Source organism: Zootoca vivipara, chromosome 11 (genome assembly GCF_965207765.1).
Source record: "Zootoca vivipara chromosome 11, rZooViv2.hap1.1, whole genome shotgun sequence".
Lineage (NCBI taxonomy): Eukaryota > Metazoa > Chordata > Lepidosauria > Squamata > Lacertidae > Zootoca > Zootoca vivipara.
The window spans coordinates 4329369-4353663 of record NC_142594.1 but is presented as its reverse complement, the minus strand read 5'-3'; the positions used below and the strand labels follow the sequence as shown (position 1 = coordinate 4353663).

The window sequence follows — 24295 nt, the reverse complement described above, 5'->3', positions numbered from 1 at the left end:
TTAGACCTTTCTATGTTTATACCGAGATCATATTCTTTTCATATAGAGTAGTGTGGTTTTAAATAAGTTTCCTCCACTGGGAAAAAAGACATTTAATATACTGTGCTTGGCACACAAACATTCATTGTTTTTAAGAACATTAAAAGTGTAGCCTGAAGTGCTTAAACTGTATATATACATACATATACAAATATAGATTCCCCTTTACAGGACGTTGTTTTCCAACAGTGTACAGCTGCTGTACATACGAAGGATCCACAACTGAGCTATTGTTGGACCTGAAATAGAACATGGGTTCAAAACACCCTTGTGATTTAGGGGTGCTTGAAGAGCACAGCCAAGTCTAGCCTTCAGGTTTGTGTTCAGGGCACTGAATAGGTTGACCTAGAAACCATCTACGCCCTTCTAAATGCAACCAGCCTTGCTGACGACCCTTGAAGCCAGATCCTAACCTACGAATGACACTAGCTAAGAACAGGCTGCTTAGAGGCTCACATAAATGTCTTTGGTGTACACATCTATTCTCTTAAAGGTATAAAATAAGAATAATTATAATAAAAATAACTATTTTGTGTGCTGTAGCAGTTCTTGTATAGCTCACAATAAGTGCAGCTCTTGACTCCCTTCCACCCCTAACCACATTCCCACCCCCCACCCCACCCCCAAATTATTTGTTAAATAAGGATTAGACAGGTTGAACATTGTTTGTAGTGCAAATAGTAAACAATTCTTTTTTTAAAAAAAACACCTCTTTTTTTTCTCTTTTTTACAAAATATAGAAATGTTTGGCTCCAGTAGCTGGACAAACATGTTCCTTTCAAGTATCTCTCATTGAAGAAAACAAAAATTAAACATGTTACTTCCATTTTTTTTTAAAAAAAAGTCTGGGTATTTTCTTTCTTTCTTTCTTTCTCTCTCTCTCTCAGGTAAACAGTTTCCAAACCAACTTGGTTGCATAGTTCTAATGTCTTAAGCACCTTTACGAAATGTAACTTTGTATTTTCTTTCTTTCTTTCTTTATAATTTTTTTAAACTTTTTTTTTGCAAAATAGTGCAGAAGATAAAGGTGAGTACACCTGCGCATTATTGTCCCCCTTTTACCAAAATATATACACAAGTGTGCTCTGTGCATGCATATGCCGGAAGAAACCTGCACACACCACACGCACGCACACGCACACACGCACACGCACGGCGTCCTTGGTAAACGGATGGGCGCAAAAAGTGCCAGTGAATGTAGTGTTCAAACACATGGCTTTTCTGGGCATTTTAATACCATTTTGGACTTAGCATCCAAATTGCTGCGTTTTTAGGTGAGCTGCTGTCAGGGCTTGAATGCATAGGTAATATAGGGAAGGGAAACATACCTCCCCTTGTTGTTGATAAAGTGTGAAAATACTACGTAATAAAATATGGAGCATATAAGATAGGAAATGCTCTTGCCCACACCATTTGAATGTTCCTCATCCAAGCCCTGGAGAACAACGCCATTCTTCTTTCCTTTGTCTGGCTCTCTTGTTATTTTTTGAACACTGAATGCTTCTGTTTTAGAAATGTGACTGTTTTGCTTGGAAAGGCTAGACCCACTTGGTCTTCCCTCATACATTGTATTTTTTAATGGTCTTCTTCAAATTGGTAGAAAGGCAGTCCCAGACATGTATGTGAGCACGGGTGTGCCACTTGCGCACACACACCTATGAGCACCCACACTCTTCCACAATCATGTTCTGGATGTCCTTTTTTATTATATTCTGCCCATCGTCATAGTAGAGCATAGACATGGGCCGCAGCTTGGTGGGTACACAACAGGACTTGAGGTTGGAGAAAGGACTGTGTCCTCTCATGCGGTAGTGGTTGATAACAGTGGAGTGGAAAGAGAGCGTTGAACCAGATGTTCCTGCAATATGACTGGGGCAGTCTCCTTCACAGTAGTTGGCGTGGTAGCCTGGTGGGGCGATGATCCAGTCATTCCAGCCAATGTCTTTGAAGCTAACAAAGAAGTGCTTCTTGCAGCAGATGTTGACTTTGCCATCGCACTCAAGGCCCCGCCTCCGCCGTCTGTGCTGGCGATCCTCTGAATGTCTGGCGAGCATCATCAGGAAAGGCCTGTGTGATTGTTCCTTCTCCTCTTCTCCCGTGCTTTCACTACCTTCCCTCCCTTCTACGTCTTCTTCCTTTTTTTTCCTCTTTCCCAACAGCACCAGGCTGGCTCCAGTTTCTTGGCACTGATCACAAGCGATCCGCACATCCAGGGAATTCTTTCCTTGATCCAGGAGGTGCTGGACGCTGCTGGAGACCGGGAAAATGTGCCAGGTGCTTTTGCGAGTGTCCACTGCTTTTTCAGAGATGAGAATTTCACCTTTTTCTCCCTTCAAACCTCCATCCTCGTCCACCCCTTGGGAGCTGCGTTTTAGCAGCAGTCTCTGCTGCTGATATAGGCGGATAGTCACTTTTGTCCGGGTTCGATTTGCTTTAGAGACTTTGAGAAAGAGCCACACGTCAGCTTGAGCCACTACTGATAGCTCGCTGCCTTCCTTGGAAATTTCAAAGTGCAGCATTTTCTTGGCAGGACCTACAATGGGAAAGATACAGAGATGGGGAAAACTAATTAGCAATGACAGAATCATTTCTGTTCTGAAATTTAAATGATACTGTGATGCTCTAACATTGCCTAAGCTAAAACAGTAAGTTTGGTTTTTCTGCTCCCCTCCCCCTTTGCTGTTATTGGCATTGGGTATAAATATAGGGGGCCAGTAAGACAAGACATTGAGCTTGGGAAAAGCACTTATCCATACAGAATTCAACACACCATTTGCAAGCCCTTATATGTACAACACTGTATTTCAGCCTTCCTTCTGGGTCATAGATTTATGTCAGGTAGATCTTGGTCTAGGCCAAGGAAATCCTTAAATATGTAGGTGGATTTTTTTGCACACCTAGTACCTAAGTTATGTAGTGACCAGCATTCTCAGGTGAGAAGTGCACAGCTGAATGTACAGGAATTTTCATGTTCAGCTAAAACAATAGGATCATCACATTTAACTATATATTTATCAGTTTGTATGTACAGTTTTGAAGTGCTCATGGAAGACGAGGAACAGACTCCACCTGAGGATCTCTCCCTCATCACAGTTGATGAGGAATATGAAGACGAGCAACCAAGTCAGTCCTCTGGAAATATGCAGGTAACCTTGGAAGGGACAGCACATAGAAGAATCCCAACCAAGCCCATGAAGAGGCGTGTAGTGGTGATTGGGGATTCCCTACTGAGGGGTACAGAAGCAGTGATCTGTGGGCCTGACAAGATGTCTCGAGAGGTGTGCTGTCTACCTGGGGCCAAGATCAAAGATGTAACAGAACGGCTGCAAGGAATCATAAAACCCACCGACAAATACCCCTTCCTTTTGGTGCATGTGGGAACCAATGACACTGCAAGCCATAGCTTACAGAAGATCAAAAATGATTATGAGGCTCTGGGCAGGAAGTTGAAGCAATTAGATGCACAAATTGTCATCTCTTCTGTCCTCCCAGTTGAACGACATGGCCCAGGGAGAGAGAGAAAAATAGGGGAAGTGAACAACTGGCTTCGCAAATGGTGCAAACAGGAACGGTTTGGATTCCTAGATCACGGTCTGCAGTTTCTTGAAGATGGACTTCTGGCAAGTGATGGACTGCACCTCACAAAAGTTGGGAGGAATGTTTTTGCCACAAAACTCAAAAACCTCATCAGGAGGGCTTTAAACTGACTTATGTGGGGGAGGGAGACAGTGGTCCTGAAGGTAGGAGTCTATCAAATGCTGAAGATGATCATCCAAATGTCAAGGACCAAATGGAGCAAGCAGCATGCAGACCTAGTGGTGGGACGAAAATATCCTTAAATAAGAGACATGGGGGAATGATCAACGGTCTTCAATGTCTGTATACTAATGCACAGAGCATGGGAAATAAACAAGATGAACTTGAGCTCTTGGTACAGCAAACTAAATATGACATAATAGGCATCACTGAAACCTGGTGGGATGAGTCTCATGACTGGAATGTAGTAATAGAGGGATACAATCTATTTAAGAGAAATAGACCAAACAGGAAAGGAGGAGGAGTAGCTTTATATGTTAGGGATATGTATACCTGTGAAGAGATCCAGGATTTAAAACTTCAAAGCCAAATTGAGAGTATCTGGGTCAAAATTAAGGGAGAGAAAAACAACAGTGATCTCATTGTGGGAGTTTACTATAGATCCCCAAGCCAAACTGAGGACACAGATGATGCCTTCCTGGAACAGATGGCCAAGCATTCCAAAGGAAGTGAGATAGTAGTAATGGGGGATTTCAACTATCCTGATATTTGTTGGATGTCAAACTCAGCCAAGAGCATAAGGTCGAACAGATTCCTCACTGGCCTTGCAGACAACTTCATTGTCCAGAAAGTGGGAGAAGCAACAAGAGGATCAGCCATTTTAGATCTGGTCCTAACCAATAGTGATGACTTGGTTGGTGGGGTAGAAGTGGCAGGATCATTAGGTGGGAGTGACCATGCTCTTCTGGAGTTTATTATCCAGCGGAAAGGAGCAACCAAGCATACTAAGGCCCAAATTCTAGACTTTAAGAAAGCCGACTTCAGAAAACTTAGGGAAACGCTGGGTGAAATCCCATGGACAGTAATACTAAAAGGGAAGGGAGTTCATGATGGTTGGGAGTTTGTTAAAAGGGAGATATTAAAAGCACAACTTCAGGCAATACCAATGAGACGGAAACATGGAAGGTGCCTAAAGAAGCCAGGCTGGCTATCTAAAGAACTCTTGACTGAGTTAAGATTTAAAAGGGATATGTACAAAAAATGGAAAAGGGGGGAAATCTCCAGAGAGGAATTCAAACATATAGCCAGCACGTGTAGAAACAAAGTCAGAAAAGCTAAAGCACAGAATGAACTCAGGCTCGCCAGAGAGGTTAAAAGCAACAAAAAGGGCTTTTATGGGTATGTCCGTAGCAAAAGGAAAAACAAGGAAACAGTGGGGTCACTCAGAGGAGAACATGGTGAAATGCAAACAGGGGACAGAGAAAGGGCAGAACTCCTCAATGCCTTCTTTGCCTCAGTCTTCTCCAAGAAAGAAAACAACGCCCGACCTGAAGAATATGGAGCAGATGATTCAGCAGGGGAAACACAGCCCAGAATAAGTAAGGAGGTAGTACAAGAATACTTGGCTAGTTTAGATGTATTCAAGTCTCCAGGGCCAGATGAACTACATCCAAGAGTATTAAAAGAACTGGCAGAGGTGATTTCAGAACCACTGGCAATAATCTTTGAAAATTCCTGGAGAACAGGCGAAGTTCCAGCAGACTGGAGGAGGGCAAATGTTGTCCCTATTTTCAAAAAGGGGAAAAGAGAGGACCCAAACAATTACCGCCCAGTCAGCCTGACATCAATACCAGGAAAGATTCTAGAGCAGATCATTAAGCAAACAGTCTGTGAGCACCTAGAAAGAAACTCTGTGATCACTAAAAGTCAGCATGGGTTCCTGAAAAATAAGTCATGTCAGACTAATCTGATCTCATTTTTTGACAGAATTACAAGCCTGGTAGATGAAGGTAACGCTGTGGATGTAGCCTATCTTGATTTCAGCAAGGCCTTTGACAAGGTGCCCCATGATATTCTTGTAAAGAAGCTGGTAAAATGTGGGCTAGACAATGCTACCATTCAGTGGATTTGTAGCTGGATTACTGACCGAACCCAAAGGGTGCTCATCAATGGCTCCTCCTCATCCTGGAGAGTAGTGACTAGTGGGGTGCCACAGGGTTCTGTCTTGGGCCCAGTCTTGTTCAACATCTTTATCAATGACTTGGATGATGGGCTTGAGGGAATCCTGAGCAAGTTTGCAGATGACACCAAATTGGGAGGGGTGGCTAACACCCCAGAGGACAGGATCACACTTCAGAATGACCTTAACAGATTAGACAACTGGGCCAAAGCAAACAAGATGAATTTTAACAAGGAGAAATGTAAAGTACTACACTTGGGCAAAAAAAATGAAAGGCACAAATACAGGATGGGAGACACCTGGCTTGAGAGCAGTACATGTGAAAAGGATCTAGGAGTTTTGGTTGACCACAAACTTGACATGAGTCAGCAGTGTGATGCAGCAGCTAAAAAAGCCAATGCAATTCTGGGCTGCATCAATAGGAGTATAGCATCTAGATCAAGGGAAGTAATAGTACCACTGTATTCTGCTCTGGTCAGACCTCACCTGGAGTATTGTGTCCAGTTCTAGGCACCACAGTTCAAGAAGGATACTGATAAGCTGGAACGTGTCCAGAAGAGGGCAACCAAAATGGTCAAAGGCCTGGAAACGATGCCTTATGAGGAACGGCTTAGGGAGCTGGGTATGTTTAGCCTGGAGAAGAGAAGGTTAAGGGGTGATATGATAACCATGTTCAAATATATAAAAGGATGTCATATAAAGGAGGGAGAAAGGTTGTTTTCTGCTGCTCCAGAGAAGCGGACACGGAGCAACGGATTCAAACTACAAGAAAGAAAATTCCACCTAAACATTAGGAAGAACTTCCTGACAGTGAGAGCTGTTCGGCAGTGGAATTTGCTGCCAAGGAGTGTGGTGGAGTCTCCTTCTTTGGAGGTCTTTAAGCAGAGGCTTGACAGCCATCTGTCAGGAATGCTTTGATGGTGTTTCCTGCTTGGCAGGGGGTTGGACTGGATGGCCCTTGTGGTCTCTTCCAACTCTATGATTCTATGATTCTATGATTCTACAGTTCCACTCGTGAATCTTTGCTTCACAAATTTATTTACGGGTGTGACGGTTCGAATCCCCATGACAGGGTGAGCTCCCATTGCTCGGTCCCTGCTCCTGCCCACCTAGCAGTTCGGAAGCACATCAAAGTGCAAGTAGATAAATAGGGACCGCTACAGCGGGAAGGTAAACGGCGTTTCCATGTGCTGCTCTGGTTTCGCCACATGACCCGGAAAAACTGCCGACAGACATCGGCTCCCTTGGCCAGTAAAGCAAGATGAGCGCCGCAACCCCAGAGTCATTCGCGACTAGACTTAACTGTCAGGGGACCTTTACCTTTTTAATCTCAGAAGTGCAGCACTAAGATAAAGATTCAAGAGTAATGGAGCTAGAGGACACCATTGTTTCACCCTTCAGTTGATTGCAGCCATGTCACCCAGAGAACTGGAAATCCCCACTCTTATTCTGGAAGGCATGTTATTATGGACTTCTTGGAGCAAGCATAAAACACTCTTGACAATATTAGTATTGACTAATTTATGCCAAAATCATTTTTGTCAACTGACTCAAAAGCTACAGCCAAGTCAACAAAAGCAATATATAAATGTTTAGTAGTAGGCTTTCTAATGCACCAGTGGGCAAGCTAATATGTTGGTCAATTTGCTTGGAGCACATAGCATAATTAAGACCTTGCCATTTTCCCTACTGTCTGTAGTCCAAAGGATCAGATACAGCCAAAGCCCCAAATGTCATAATACTGTAATGTGTGTACCACACATTATATTTTGTATGAATCAGATCACTGCACACAAAATTCCATACAACCCCTGGTGCTAGTCAGAAATTTTATTGTTATTCATGATTTATTTATAGTTTTTATAGCCTGGTCTCCACACTTGAGGAGGATCTCGGAAACATGCAGGAAGATGTCCCTTGAGATAAGCCAGCTACAAACCATTTAGGCTTTCCAAGCACCTAGACTTAAGCTCAGAAATACACTAGAAAGCAGTGCACTGGTGCAAATTGGTATCATGTGCTTGGAATTCCTGGCCCTCATTCATGCAACTGCATTTTGCACCAACATAAGTTTCGAAACCATCTTCAAAGTCACTCCTAGTATGCAGAGTAGTCAAGTTTGGGCGTAACGAGTCCATGGGGAACCACAACCAGGTTTGACTGATATAGATAAAGTCACAGATTCTATACCTGCTTTAAGTGGTATAAAACTCTCCTTGGCATCAGCTCCACCTGCAATGACCCATTAGTATAAAATCCAGCAGACTACAAACTTGGTCTTTACCGGAGTGCAATCCAACCCACAGTTGGCAATGTATTTCCAGCCCCATCATCTGGTTTCCTAATCTGCAGCACCTCCATCTTATTAGGATTCAGTTTAAGCTTGTTCAGCTGCATCCATTCCAAAACTGCTCCGGCTCCCAGACACTTGCCCAGGATTTCCACTGCCTGCCTGGGAAGGCTGTTTGCCAGAGGAAAGAAATGACAGACCTGTGCTTTTTATGTGCTTATTAATGGCAATGCAACCCATATCTCCTGGTGACTTTTCTCAGCCACTTAATGTAGAAGTATGGATTTACCTTCTCAGTTTGGTCTCAGTTGTTTAGAAAAGCGAGGACGGAAATTATAAGACTACAAAATAGCATCTAATACACTTAAAAACAGTCCAAGGGTTTAAATCAGGGGCAGGCAACCTAAGGCCCAGGGGCCAGATGCCTTCTCAATCCGGCCCGCAGACGGTCCAGGAATCAGCATGTTTTTACATGAGTAGAATGTGTGCTTTTTATTTAAAATGCATCTCTCGGTTATTTGTGGGACATAGGAATTCATTCATCCCCCCCCCCCCCAAAAAATAGTCCGGCCCACCACATGGTCTGAGGGACCATGGCTGAAAAAGGTTGCTGACCCCTGGTTTAAATTATAACAGTCTTTTTTTTCCCCAAATAGAAGTAATTCTGTTTCCTACTGTGAGGTAGAGTTTACCCTTTTATGTATGTTTCTTAAATTTGCCAATGGAAAAACTATTCAGCGTGAAAGCGCCTTGCTACTTAAATTTTGTAATTTTTGACGTCAGTTTTAAGTTGTTCTATTTTGCACTGTAAACAAATACCCCCCCCCCAAATGAGGTAAGCTGTTGGTTTTACAGTAGCTTGCTTTTGGGCTGTGTTTACAGGCATTTTCTATCTTTGTGGGGAACCTTTGGCCCGCCAGATGTGTCTTAACTGCAGCTCCCACAAGGCCCAGCAAGCATCGCCCATCGTAAGGACGATGTAAGTTTTAGTTCAGCAACATCTGGAGGGCCAAAGGTTCCCCACACTTGAACTATCTATATTTGTTTCTGAAATCTTTTTTTTGTGTTTTAATCTATTATTGGATTATCTTGGTTTGCTTTTCTTAGTTATATCGTAATGGACTATAGTGGCAAACGGTAAACATCAGACTGACTGGTTAATAAATACACACACACTTGCATGTGTATGCACTATGTAAATAGTGCAAATGCATTCAAAGGCACCCTTCTCTTCACTCCTTATCTCGTTCTGCAGGTGACAATGAAATGTGTGTGATTTATAATATAGTTTCTTATAATAGAACAGGAGCTGTCGAGAAATGGCTAGTTCAAAACACTTGGCAAGGAATGGCCCTTTTGGAATGCAGGATGTTATCTGTACCATTAACTGAACATTTATTGCAGATTTTTTGCAAGGACTGTCAGTGTCACACAGCCACCGCCACACACCAGAGGGCAAATTTAATCTTACAATGATGATGTTGTCCCCAAGTTCAGCCCTTAATCTTCTTTCTCATAGGGTTAAATGGTAGCTTAGTCACAATGTATGTCCAATTCCTGTGGTCATTGTGTGTTGGAAGCCACCCAGAGTGGCTGGGGCAACCCAGCCTGATGGGCAGGGAATCATTATTATTATTATTATTATTATTATTATTATTATTATTATTATTATTAGGAAAGGTGGATGGATTCTGTTTGGATTGCATTTTAATATGAGTTTACCTAATACACACTTCCCAGGACAATAAGTAAACCAAAGCAGACATATGCACTAACATAACGATATTTTTGTGAAATAATGTAATATGATATGATATGATGATAATATAATATAATATAATATAATCCTATATAATAAAGTCCAAGTGTCTCTGCGTCCAGTCCCTGTGTCCCTGGGTTTGCGCTACTGCGCATGTGCCCCACGGACACAGGGACTGGACGCAGAGACTGGACGCACACACACACACGCTCTCCCCCCCTGCCTACCGTTTCCCTGCAGCCGCCAACCGCCGCTCCCGGCCGGACAGCACCCCACTGCGCTTGCGCTAAAGCGCGAGGAGGAGGAGGCTGCTTTATTTTCCTTTACCCCTCCCTACGCTCCTCCCACTATTCGCCATTGGCTGGTTCTAAACAGGGTTTACCGCAGGGGTGGGAGGGAGACGGGGAGCAGCAGATCCCCGAGGCGAACACGTGCAGTGCGATGGGCCACAGCCGCTGGCTCCACAAACGGGCGCACTCCATAAGCAGCAGCGCCACTCCTACACGGGCCCCCGGCCACACTTCCACGTTACTCGGGTGCGCGGGCGCTGCTTCCCTTCCGCCGGCAACACACGTGGGAAGGGAGGAGCAGCCTTGGCATTTGGGCTCCTGAGGCGGAGCTTCTGCACTGACGGGGAAGGGAGGGAGCCAATGCATCGCAAAGCAATGCATCGCTTTGGGTGGCGTGTGATGCGGGGATCATGAGCACCAGAATTGGGGCAGCGGGGAAACCCCTAGCCTCCATATCAGGCCCCAAAGATGCCTCTACGAATGTCCCCGAGGTTGCTAGAGCAACAGGTCTGCTCTAGCACCCGTTATTTTAACGGGCTTCAAGATACTAATATAATATAATATAATATAATATAATATAAATGTCAAATTGATGTGGAAATGGAGCTTAAAAGTGGAAAAATGAGAAGCTGCAAGAAACTGAAATGGGCAGTTGTCGACTTCTCATAAGTAAACCATAAGTAAACCTTCCTCCTTCCCTGGATGATTCTGATTTTATTGGGGAATAGATTTTCACTTTCCCAACACTGTTGTCAATTGCAACCCATGGATCCCATTGGATTCAGTGGGAGTGAATGATAGGCAGGTCCCATTCTCCATCTACAAGATCCCACTCTGAGTGGCGTTCTTAATCATGCTAGAGTTTGACAAAGAAAAATAATAATATTGGAAGCCCACTATGCACACTCAGTTTCCATGCCACGTACTGCTTGATAATGCAAATAGGCCAGTGTCTGATGTGATATAAACATTTCCGATCTTACAGAGAGATTTGACTTCTCTCATATTCCTGGGAGCTAAACTCCATTAGCATGCATGGTTCTGAAGATGCATGATATAAAGGCATGTTTGGTAGCCTCAAACAACTTCTAGGTATGATCAGTTAGTTAATATGTATAATTTCTTGGAGTTATTATACACCCCAAAGCTTGAATGATTGTACAGTCATACCTCGGTTTAAGTACACTTTGGTTTGAGTATTTTCAGTTTAAGTACTCCGCGGAACCGTCTACAATGGATTAATCCACTTTCCATTACAGTGGAACCTCGGTTTATGAACACCTCGGTTTATGAATTTTCGGTTTATGAACGCCGCGGACCCATCTGGAACGGATTAATTCACTTTCCATTACTTTTAATGGGAAAGTTCGCTTCAGTTTATGAACGCTTCAGTTTATGAACAGACTTCCGGAACCAATTACACCCATGTTTCAGTTTATGAACGCTTCAGTTTAAGTACTTCATGGACCCATCTGGAATGGATTAATCCACTTTCCATTACTTTCAATGGAAAAGTTCGCTTCAGTTTATGAACGGTTACTCCGCAGACCGTCTGGAACGGATTAATCCACTTTCCATTACTTTCAATGGGAAAGTTCGCTTCAGTTTATGAATGCTTCAGTTTATGAACAGACTTCCGGAACCAATTGTGTTCATAAACCGAGGTACCACTGTACTTTCAATGGGAAAGTTCGCTTCAGGTTAAGTACAGACTTCTGGAACCAATTGTGTACTTAAACCGAGGAACCACTGTACCAACATTTAACTGCTAAAAATATTAAGCAACAGCTCGCCAACGGGGAAGCTAAAAGCACAATGGCAAAGTAAACATAAGAAGATCCTGCTGGATCAGGCCAATGGCCCATCTAGTTCAGCATCCTGTTCCCACAGTGGCCAACCAGATGCCTGTGGGAAACCAGGGAGCAGAACATGAGCACACAAGGATCTCTCTGCTTCATTGGGTTTCCAGCAGCTGATATTTGGAAGCATCTCTGCTCCAGCTGTGGAGGCAGAGCCAAGCCATCGCTAAAGAACTGGAAACAGGGCTGAAAGATAGTTTGTGCTTTTCCGTTTCTCATTAACCACAAATTCTGTCTTCAGAAAGCGGCTCCATAACAGAACTCCTCTTGTTGCCCATGCTCCCCATCTTGTCCTATCCTGAAGTACCTAAGAGTTCTCTCATCCTTCCAGACAGGCTACCTAAATATCGTCCCCATTCCTTCTTTTATCTTGAAAAAGAAAGGCAAACGCTTAAGTCTTGGTTGTGGTTCATTTTACAGGAGACTGCAGCAGGGAAATGGAATGGGCATGCCACATAATTACATCACAGCAGCAACAACAAAAGTTGTTGGCTGTGACCTTTTATGCTGCTTACACAAGAGATTCACATGACACTTCCATCACTACCAGAGATGGTTTTGGGGCCCAATCTAAAAAAGTTCCTCTTATTTAAGTCTGTCTGTCTGGGATCTAGAGCAGTCCTTCTGCTCATGGAAGCATTATTTCCATTTGCAGGCAGACTAGTGAGTCAATGAAGGCTCGCACTCGTGGAAGCAGCAGGGGAGGGAATTTTGTCAATTTTCTCCTTCCCCCTGCAGCTTTCTGCACTGCCTCCCATACTGTTCCTGGAAGGGGGTCCTTCAACTGTCCACTGGCAAAACTCCACTCAGCGAATCTCTAGTTCCAACCCGCAGAAGTTAATGAGACTAACATCACAGCTCTCTCCATGTTCACTGGGAAGCAAGCTTCCACTGGTCCCAGACTGTGGGTGCCCATCGGCACTTGTGCTCACGATGTGACATCATGACATCACTTGCGCAATCTGTGCGCGGAACGCTGGGCTTCGGGTTTGGCCTCCACCCACCGCCACCCACTGCCTTGCCTCCATTGGTTCTCTGCCACCACCATGGAACTGATGTTTCCAGTAACGACAGCCTTTTGGGAAGACTATCGTGAGCTCATTGTGAATAAAAAGAGTTGAAATGGCTTTTAAACGGGTTGGAATCGCCCCCATATCAGTCAATACAGATCTCCATTGCTGCAGCACCACCCACCTCCACTTTGAATATGTGGGCACACACCCAGAATAAAAACAATTACAAACTTGTGTGTGTGCATGCCAACTTCACACGGAGGCTGGTTTAACATTGTTGCACAGATAGATAGAAGATGTGTGAAGCTTAATCCACAGTCATACACCCAATTGTGCGTACACCAATGATTTATTCGGAGCCCTATTTCTTCTCAAAGGTGGTCTGTTAGTCCCTGCCATACCCTGTCTGTTTCCCAGTCTCTCAAGCTGCCTTTGTCTACCCACTTCCCTTCAGTGGCTCCTGCTGCTGCTGCCGCCTCACCCTTGATCACGCATGCATTATAGCATCACAGCAATATCACGGGGTAATGATGACCCACAGTGAAATTTCCCCTTCTTAATGTGCTGGGGCTTTCTCAAGATCTGGAAGCCCAAGAAGCAACAGTAGACACATGTAGTTTTAACATCCTAGCACATCCAAATCCATGGGTGTACCCAGCATGGGGCAAGGGGGGAAGCTGCCCCCCCCCAGAAGCAGGGCAGTTGGAAAGGACAGGCAGGGACGCTGCCTGCTGTGCTCCGCCTCAGCCTGCTTGGCTGAAGCGAAATGGCAGCAGCGGCAGCGAAGCTGCCTCCATTGAAAAAAACCTGGACCTGGGCTAACTTCAGCCCACACTCCTTCATGTCACAGCGAGCACAGCACAGAAAGTGCTGCCCCACAATGCTCCACGGCACCTCATTTGCATATGCTGCTGCTGCCTCGTTTTAGTCACCGCTGCCGTTAAAGGAGCGGACGAGGCAGGAATGCAAGCGCTGGTGGCTCCGTGTGCTGCCTTGCAAACGGCCCCCTTTCCTCTGGGGGGCGTGGGCGTTGACCATGCCTCCTGGGGGATCCTGGCCACATCATTGCCAGCTAGCCAATTGGGTGGCTGGGGGGCGTGGCTGGTGTGCCCCCCTAGCTTTGATCCTGGGTACGCCCATGTCCAAATCTGCAATGCAACAAGGAAGGTTCTGTGACTCTGGGGCCAAGCCTCAGACAAGCCCTGGGCTTCTCACTTAGAAGCATAGGGGAACAACTGCATGGAGGGTGGCTGCAATAGCAGCAGTACTGGTTTGATCTCTCTGCTTCCTGCAGCTCAGGTGTTTGTTCTGCCTTCGGAGAAGCCAGCTGAGGATGGTGGGAGAGGGAAACAGAGCACAGGAAAATGAAGGTAATTGACCTCTAGTCAAGATGACAATTGCCCTGTCATAAGCTAACAGTATACATGAACCAAGTGTGCCATGCTAGGGATGGCGGATGGTTGAAGGGATCACCTAGTTTTAAAAACAAAGACATAATCTTTGCTTTGGAGCTGCCAAATTCACTAGAGGGAAACACACACACACACACACACCCAAGTCTGTATGCGGGCATTAAAATAGATAAAAGAAAACAATGCCCAACCTGAAGAATATGGAGCAGATGATTCAGCAGGGGAAACACAGCCCAGAACAAGTAAGGAGGTAGTACAATAATACTTGGCTAGTTTAGATGTATTCAAGTCTCCAGGGCCAGATGAACTACATCCAAGAGTATTAAAAGAACTGGCAGAGGTGATTTCAGAACCACTGGCAGTAATCTTTGAGAATTCCCAGAGAACAGGCGAAGTCCCAGCAGACTGGGCAAATGTCCCTATATTAAAAAAGGGTAAAAGAGAGGACCCAAACAATTACCGCCCAGTCAGCCTGACATCAATACCAGGAAAGATTCTAGAGCAGATCATTAAGCAAACGGTCTGTGAACACCTAGAAAGGAACGCTGTGATCACTAAAAGTCAGCATGTGTTTCTGAAAAATAAGTCATGTCAGACTAATCTGATCTCATTTTTTGACAGAATTACAAGCCTGGTAGATGAAGGGAACGCTGTGGATATAGCATATCTTGATTTCAGCAAGGCCTTTGATAAGGCGCCCCATGATATTCTTGTAAAGAAGCTGGTAAAATGCAGGCTAGACAATGCTACCATTCAGTGGATTTGTAACTGGCTGGCTGACCGAACCCAAAGGGTGCTCATCAATGGCTCCTCCTCATCCTGGAGAGTAGTGACTAGTGGGGTGCCACAGGGTCCTGTCTTGGTCCCAGTCTTATTCAACATCTTTATCAATGACTTGGATGATGGGCTTGAGGGCATCCTGAGCAAGTTTGCAGATGACACCAAATTGGGAGGGGTGGCTAATACCCCAGAGGACAGGATCACACTTCAAAATGACCTTAACAGATTAGACAACTGGGCCAAAGCAAACAAGATGAATTTTAACAAGGAGAAATGTAAAGTACTATACTTGGGCAAATAATAATAATAATAATGAAAGGCACAAATACAGGATGGGAGACACTTGGCTTGAGAGCAGTACATGTGAAAAGGATCTAGGAGTCTTGGTAGACCACAAACTTGACATGAGTCAACAGTGTGATGCAGCAGCTAAAAAAGCCAATGCAATTCTGGGCTGCATCAATAGGAGTATAGCATCTAGATCAAGGGAAGTAATAGTACCACTGGATTCTGCTCTGGTCAGACCTCACCTGGAGTACTGTGTCCAGTTCTGGGCACCACAGTTCAAGAAGGATACTGACAAGCTGGAACGTGTCCAGAGGAGGGCAACCAAAATGGTCAAAGGCCTGGAAACGATGCCTTATGAGGAACGGCTTAGGGAGCTGGGTATGTTCATCCTGGAGAAGAGATGGTTAAGGGGTGATATGATAGCCATGTTCAAATATATAAAAGGATGTCATATAGAGGAGGGAGAAAGGTTGTTTTCTGCTGCTCCAGAGAAGCGGACACGGAGCAATGGATTCAAACTACAAGAAAGAAGATTCCACCTAAACATTAGGAAGAACTTCCTGACAGTAAGAGCTGTTCGGCAGTGGAATTTGCTGCCAAGGAGTGTGGTGGAGTCACCTTATTTGGAGGTCTTTAAGCAGAGGCTTGACAGGCATATGTCAGGAATGCTTTGCTGGTGTTTCCTGCTTGGCAGGGGGTTGGACTGGATGGCCCTTGTGGTCTTTTCCAACTCTATGATTCTATGAGTGAGGCAAAACTTCTAAATGCCTCCCCCTCCGGAAGAAACAAAAATGCCCTTTTCAAGCAATTCCAAGCACCCATCATTTCATATGTATCCTTGCAATGACATGCTCACATCTAGGTGGACTAAAAGACATGCACATATGCTCTCAACAGCACATTCCTTCTAGGGGAACTTCGTACTTGCATGCTGCACTCCCACAGCCACATACACCAATGTATTTCCTATCTCTCTCAGATTTAGAAAGTTTCAAAGGGGAAACAACTGGTTTCCAATTATATTTCAATTAAGTAGATTCACAACTGGGTGCCAATTAAATTTCTTTCAAGCAGATTCACTGGAAGTGGATTTATTCCTTGCAGCAAAAGAAAATAAATTTGGTTTTCAAAAGATTCCAGGTTGTAAAGCAAAGGAGGACCATTCTGGAAACATAATGATGATGACAAGAGCAACCAACCAGCCCAGCCTATAAATCACAAACACATTTCTCAGTGTCTTGTCAAAACCCCATTACTGTGACCTTAATAAATAAATCTATACCGGTATATATGAAAATGTAGAAAATGTGTTTTGTTAAAGCCCACCTTTCTCTGGAACCGCTTGGCCGACTGCGATCAAATTTGGCCACAGCGTCACATGCAGATGCCACAGTGTTCCTATCAACTTAGATTGGACAGATGGCACACCTATGGCAGGTATATACCTGATTTTGTGTCAAAATAAATAGCGGCCTCCAGTGGACATCAAAGGAATAGGCGGAATAGGAGCATACTCCCGCGAGATCCAGGCAGTATGCCAAGATCCAGACCGTCCAACGAAATTTAGGCCCAAAACCCAGTCCACGATCCAGACAGCCCTCACCGAGATCCACCTTGCCCCACCATCCACAGCACCAAAATCAAACCCACCCCACGATCCACCCAGCCCTGGAGATCCAACCCCCCCCCATCCACCCCACCGAACTCAAACCCGAAGACCCCACCACGCCGCCTTATATCAACACACCTCACAGAGATCCACCCCACCCCTACACCCACTGTACCAAAATCAATCCCACCCCATGCTCCAGCCCCCCTGGAGACGTCGGATCCATACCTTTCCGGACACCACTCCACCGAAGTCCAGGCCACTTCGGTCCAGGCTGCTCGCCCAGGAACCGCCACCACCCACCGAGATCCACCCGCGCCTGGAGCCAGGCCGCCTGTGAGACCATACCATCGCAAAAACAAGGCCTCCCCGGAGACACCACCGCCCACCGAAATCCAGCTTGCCCCGGGAGCCAGGCCGCCTCGGAGACCGTGCCATCCCGAGAGCCAGGCCGCCTTGGAGGCATCAAGGCCTACCTCGGACCCCAACGTCCCTTTCACTCAATGGACGAGGTCAGACACAACATGTCCTTCCCAAACTCCAAACACCATAACCCCTGCCCCCCCATAACTCCCACCTTGGTACCCCTAACCACATACATATTATCCACAGTCTACAACAGGCATCCCCAAACTTCAGCCCTCCAGATGTTTGGACTACAATTCCCATCATCCCTGACCACTGGTCCTCTTTGTAGGCCAAAACATCTGGAGGGCCGCAGTTTGGGGATGGCTGGTCTACAACATAGGTAAGGCCTTGCCTGGTTGGGGTGGGGGGACGGACCGGAATAGGGGGCAGGGATAGGTAAGCCCTTCCCTGGCTGGGGTGGGTGGGCAGAATAGGGGACAGGGATAGGTAAGGTCTTGCCTGGATGGGGTGGGGGGACCGAATACGAGACAGGGATAGGTCAACCCTTCCCTGGCTTGGGGGGGGGGCAGAATAGGAGACAGGGATACCTAATGTGTCAATACAGAGTGGGGGGAGTGGGGGAGACACAGGGATGCCCCTATGTAAACATAACTCACAAAAAGCAGGGGGACTCACACAAAAAACCAGGGGAGTCTGAAGGGGGACTCTGAGCCTCCATTTAACATACTCAGCCACAGCAACGCGTGACAGGGCCATCTAGTATCTTATATTTTGGTTTCTGGGCCTATCAACTTTATCTTATCTCTCTTTCTCTTTTTCTCTTTGCTCTGTTTCATTATATCACATTCTCCCTGAAGTTCACTATTCTGGTGCTTTTTATGCTTTGTGCGGGAAATAAGATTGTCAGATGAGCTAGAGAGAAGCACTAGAGCCTTTATGCTGCAGAGCCAATTGGGTAAAAGAAATTTATAGGTAGAATGAAGTTGAGGGGGGGAAAGCCTTTGGAGTATGCCCTCTAGTGGCTATTTGAATTTCTATTCTGAATTTTAAAAAAATCGAACCCCCAGAAAAACAGATCATTTAAAAAATGAATGAAACCTTTGTTCCAATGACTAAAATTAACTATTCTATCTCTCTTCCACTTCCAGTACTTTTCATTTAATTCATTTAAAAGATATATCTATTTCCCCCCCTTTGCTAACAAATCTTAAAAAAGAACAAAAAGATATGTAACACAGAGTGCAGTCCTGTTTATTTTTTCTGGGTTTTAGGTACTACTAAAATGAATGCAACTTATTTCTGAGAAACCCTGCTCAGCTTCAGGCTATAACTGATAAAAGCCTGGATCACAATTTCTATTCATTCTTGTCTAACCACTGATCACAGTCACCGGAATGTCATGGCCACCTACATTGGCAAATGTAGGTGGTGACTGTACTGCTAACATTGGCTAAACAGTGGCCAACAAAATTAATTTATAATTGGCTGCTGTATCAACAAACCACTATTGATTATTTTCAGCAAATAGTATTTATTCTTTCCCCCCAAATGCCAAAGTTATGCCTCTGATTTAGTTAACTTACTGCATAACTGATGCAGAAATGTTGTTTTGCCTTACTAATGAAAAATTATTTTAAAAATTCAACTCTTTTTTTGGTTAACGGTGTTATTATAAACATTATAACTTTAATATCTCACTGGAAGCCATTTGCCCTGGTACACGGGAAATGTCTTGTCCATATTTGAAGACATTCATTTCCACAAAGGCCTGGAATGTTAGTGGCACCTTTTCACAATTTGCTTGATCACCTGGAGCGGACAACAGCTGTGTTTTGGGACAGAGTCAGTATATTCACCTTTGGCCTTCGTGTTCCCTGCATCTTCTAATCTAGAACGTTCTCCTGTTTAATCTGTGCTAGTCCAAAGGGGGAAATTGAAAGCTGTACGCATGTGCCTGTCATTTGTCAGATTTGTATGTGGTATCTTGGAAGATACCTAAATATAAAGGATGAAATTATTCCTCTAATATCAGTAGTGCAAATGCTGCATACTTCCTGGGAGTGATGAGACAGTTAAATTAGAGCAAACCCCTCCCCTTGGTGGAGGAGCACTTGAGACTACTGGTACTTATATTTTCATCGGTTGACAAAACTTTAGATCAGGCACCCCCAAACTTCGGCCCTCCAGATGTTTTGGACTACAATTCCCATCTTCCCCGACCACTGGTCCTGTTAGCTAGGGATCATGGGAGTTGTACGCCAAAACATCTGGGGTGACCGCAGTTTGGGGATGCCTGCTTTAGAACATGTTGCCATTCACCTCCATTGATTCTCTACTGCCTCCCTTTCAGACAGTGGTTGGTTGAGGAACCGCGACATGAAAAAAATGCTACTGAGGAATAATATTTCCTACAGCATACTGTTCAACTCAAACACAGCTGGAACACACTACAGATTTGGTTTTGACCCCTCGTGATCCCCAACAGACCCCTGCCCTTCTGCAGACCTCTTCCTTGACATTAGGCGGATGGCTAGATTTTCCTGTCATTTCCATAGGAGTGATCAGAAGACGCCAGCACCCACTCTCAGGAAGGGAAAGCATTTAAGAAGGTTAATACTTGTAAGAAATATAAGAACTGTGGATAGTGGCTGAGAAAAAGACTGAATGGTTGACCTAGTTATGGAATAATATGCAACCAGAAATCATGACCTGCTGCTCCAGAGAAGCGGACACGGAGCAATGGATTCAAACTTCAAGAAAGAAGATTCCACCTAAACATTACGAAGAACTTCCTGACAGTAAGAGCTGTTCGGCAGTGGAATTTGCTGCCAAGGAGTGTGGTGGAGTCTCCTTCTTTGGAGGTCTTTAAGCAGAGGCTTGACAGACATATGTCAAGAATGCTTTGATGGGGTTTCCTGCTTGGCAGGGGGTTGGACTGGATGGCCCTTGTGGTCTCTTCCAACTCTATGATTCTATGACCTCAAGATACTGGCTTAAACCCATATGGGCCACTGTATGTCTGAATCACCGAATAGTAGTCTAGGTTTTATGTAAAATTCTTTTTTTCCAACAAGTCCCACAACATCTCCCTTAACATTAATATCTCAGTGTTTCAAATAAATTGGCAGGGAGAATGAGACGAGAAAGAAAAATGTAATTTAGATATTTTGTGAAACACACACAGAAAAATGCTTCCGGGGGGGGGGGGGGCTGGAGCAGAAATGGGGCAGAAATGCCCAAAATATACTGACCCCTGGTGTACTCTACTGGCAGCAGGAAGAGTGTGAAATTATTGTAGTGGCCAATACCAATGCTTCCACAAAATACTATCTGGAGTAGTTTGACTGTTTGGTAGCTTGTAGATGGGGGGGGGATGAGTAGCTGGACTATTGGACACTTCCTGGGCAATGGCACAGCTAATATTAATCATGTGACTCTGTAAGCCAATTGGAGTGGGTGTCGCTGTTCAAGCGTGTCACTGTTGCCTTTGGAGCCTGGTTTAAGCAGATACAGTGCAAACTACTGGAACTCACACAGTGTCTCAAAACCACAGTTCATTCCATATGTCTTTCCCCTCAGCCTAATGCTGCAGTAAACTGGATGCAAAATCTGGGCTAGCAATTTCTTTGCTTCTGAATGTTCACTCCTTAATTGAGTGCCTCCAAATGATCACAGGCACTGAGACATTCTACTCATCTTTTGAAAAGGAGAGTGTGCTTTTCAACATCATCATCATTTCCCTACCAGACAAACAACGGGTATGATAAGATTTACAAGGACACCAACCACCAGGGCTTCTTGTATAGTTGGAACTCACGCAGCTAGCAGCAGGAATATCTGCTCTTCAAACCACGCATGATTCTCTGCATGTCTTTTTATGCAAACAGAACATCTGAGTCAACAGGTTTTCAGGACTGGAAACTCTGAGAGTTGTCTTAATTGTTTATATTGCTGCAGCAAACTTTTAAACAAAAATGCTCAGTGTGCCTGTGCATACTTTGCCTACCATATGCTGTACCAAGCAAAACAATGACATTCCTTGCAAGCTGTCTTGGCAACAGGGGGGAAATGCTTTAACTAGGCAACACAATTAATTTCTGGAAAGTTTTCAGTAGCCGTTTCAAATCTATGTTATGATCAAATAACTATTGGCATAGACAGGTAAATCTGAATGTGCACACACGCGCATGCACAAACACGCATATATGTTAAGTACCAGGGTTAACATTTAGCATAATAAACATATAGAAAGCATAAGGCACATGCATACTCTTACTATTTAATGGTGACGTAAGTAATAGGTATGATTAGAGAATTGATATGACAATGCCTTTTCTTTTAAAAATGCACCTTATCAATGTTCCATTCTTTGGCAAGGAGCTCTTAGAAATACCATATTTCCTCCCCTACCCTTTTCCCCCAGTGTGCAAAAGTCAGCTTTACAATTTGGTTTTGTCCACAACTATTTGTCCCCGTTACTATTGAGGTTTTCTGACAGTAGCTGTTAACACTGTTGCTGCCCTGAATATTTGCTGTTGATTGAGTACCATTAAATATACATATTCTCAAATTCACAGGTTTTTTACAGTGAGTGGGTTTGAAAACTGATTTTAGCTGTCTTCCTTTGCCCAGAGTATTTCACAGTGCCTGCCCTATTTGTCTGCTCCTGTCTCTGTTTTTCATTTTCAATCATCGCCCTCAATAGTCTACTGTTTATCTGTTCTTTTCACAAATGTACCAGGGAGATAAACCCACTTTCTCAAAATTTCAGCCTAGGATTGGTATATAGTTCCCTGCTCACTGGCTGGCTGCATTTCATAAGTGTAATCAACGCATCTGAAACCAAGGCTAAATTCTAGAGACCCAAATCCCTTCCTGCTTTCACTCTCTCCTTTCTCTCAACCTGTAACCTCACAAAGAGTATTACTGTTGCAAAGCAAAGCAAAGTTAATTGCAATTCTGACTGAGAGACCTATTCAAGTTGAGTTCCCACCCCCTGCCACAGCACCCACCTGATTCTGCAAACGTGATGATCTCTGAAGTTTGCTCCACGAGTTCATTCATTTCTGTTTTTCTTCCAATGTCATCCTCTATTTCCACAAAGCCATCCTCTCTCACTTTCCCCACATGGAGCTTCTTGATGGCATTAAAAAGTGCAGCTTTGGGCACCGACTGAGTGATGTTGGGTCTGTCCCTCAAATGCAGCATGTTCAAAATGTGTTTCTTCACTGCTTCCACCATCTCAGGCTGAGAGCTGGGAACATCCTTGGAGAGCGTGGCAAGGGCACAGGATGGACAATCGGTGACTGAATTGTGCCCCTCAGATCCTGGGGTCGGGGAACTCCTCACTGTAATCCAGCAAAGCACCAACAAAAATCCTCTCTTCAGAAGCAAAGGCATCCTGGCAGAAAAAGTTGTTGTGATTCCTTTTTAAAAGGCACCGCTTTTCCTCTCCCACCACCACTTCACACACAGTTTGCTTGTGTCTGTCCCCCTCCCTCCCTTCTTCTTCTTCTTCTTCTTCTTCCTTTCTTCCTCTTCAGCAAATTCTCTGGAACAAGAACAAAAAGTTTTCTGTGAAGTTTTGTTTGCAGGTTCCCTCTCTGAATTCAGTAAGTGCTATAGATGTTTGTGGCTGTCAGTGAGAGGAGGTTCTGACTCTGTCTCAGAGTGGGAGAGAGAAACACTGAGAAAAGAGAGAGAGAGAGAGAGAGAATGAGAAAGAGAGAGGGAGAGAGAGAGAGAGGAGGACGGATTGGCCTAAAGTGAGTGAGTGAATGAGAGAGGGAGGGAGTTTTGTCTGTGAGTAAAAGCTATGATTAGGAAGGGGGAGGATCAGCACATATTCTGACAGGCTGCCTTCCTTATGCTCACTGCACTCTGGCACACACACCTCTCCCTTATATATGTTTTCTGCCTGACCCACCTCTGCTTTTCAATCTCTTCTCTTTTTCTTGTCTCACATTTGTCCTGTGGTTTCCCTTCCTCTCCTTTCCTTGCAGCCTCGACATATTTTGCTTTTCTTTCTGTTCTCATCTTCTTCAAAGCACCTCAGGTTAACAGAACAGGGTGAGAATGGAACGGAAAGGTGAAGGCAGAGACCTTTAAAATGCGTTCTGGTGAGTTATGGACTCTGCCAAAACAGGATTCCAAGGAAGTGCTAGAGAATTTTTGACCTGAGAAGCAGGAGAACGTTAGAGGAAAGGTCTTACTGTATTCTGAATTGAGCAGATAACAGAACCCACTTGTCCAGACCTTTTTAGATGCTGTTGAATTATCAACACTGGCAAGGAATCTGAAGAGGGCAAAACAAAACTTTTGTTTGGGTCCTTATAATATGCTCTGTATTTCCAAGCTGCTGAAAACAGAGAGGCACTGAAAGGCCCAAGCAGAACCTATTTGTGTTCTGCTCTCAAGTTCTGTGCCACCGTTTTTTGCAAGGGTCGCCAGTGAATACGTTGTGAATTAGACAGCCCTGCCAAATCTATGCACTACTGCCAACCCTGAAAGTCCCTTTTCAGTTGTAGCAACCTGAGGCTAATCCATGATTATTGCTGCAGAGAATTTTGACTCAGTAAAAGATGAACAAAAGTTTAGTAAGGTCCGAAGACCTTCTGAAAGGCTCTTGATTTAGTGGGAGGTGTATTTTGCAGTAAGTAGCATTTACTGCAAGTCTGTTTTTTAAAAAAGAAAATTGTTACACCCCCCTAAAGAAAATGGACTACCATTAATTTCTTTTGCTGCGTGTTTATTTAAAGAGGGTGATACTCTTGTCTGGTATTCCAAAATCGTTGTCATACTTTGCTCAAATAAGAAACTGGATTTAGGGCCTCAGAGTTGTTTTTCTTCCATTCAATATGTGCTATCTTAA

The 24295-nt window shown here is 44.4% G+C and overlaps 1 protein-coding gene across 1 annotated transcript; it reads right to left on the bottom strand.

The window, feature by feature from the left end:
• Window positions 1-993: 993 nt before the first annotated feature.
• On the bottom strand, window positions 994-23276 carry INHBA (inhibin subunit beta A). Its single transcript, XM_035130069.3, has 2 exons — window positions 22437-23276; window positions 994-2572 (listed from the first exon to the last, which is right to left on the bottom strand). The coding sequence occupies exons 1-2, from the start codon at window positions 22822-22824 to the stop codon at window positions 1695-1697; spliced, it is 1266 nt and encodes a 421-aa protein (XP_034985960.1). The 5' UTR covers window positions 22825-23276; the 3' UTR covers window positions 994-1694.
• Window positions 23277-24295: the final 1019 nt, after the last annotated feature.

Excerpts from the sequence above, each read along its gene's own strand:
- INHBA (XM_035130069.3), bottom strand. The coding sequence starts at position 22,824 with ATGCCTTTGCTTCTGAAGAGAGGATTTTTGTTGGTGCTTTGCTGGATT. Across the intron at positions 2,573-22,436 it reads CATCACGTTTGCAGAATCAG|GTCCTGCCAAGAAAATGCTG; the intron begins GTGGGTGCTGTG and ends TTCCCATTGTAG.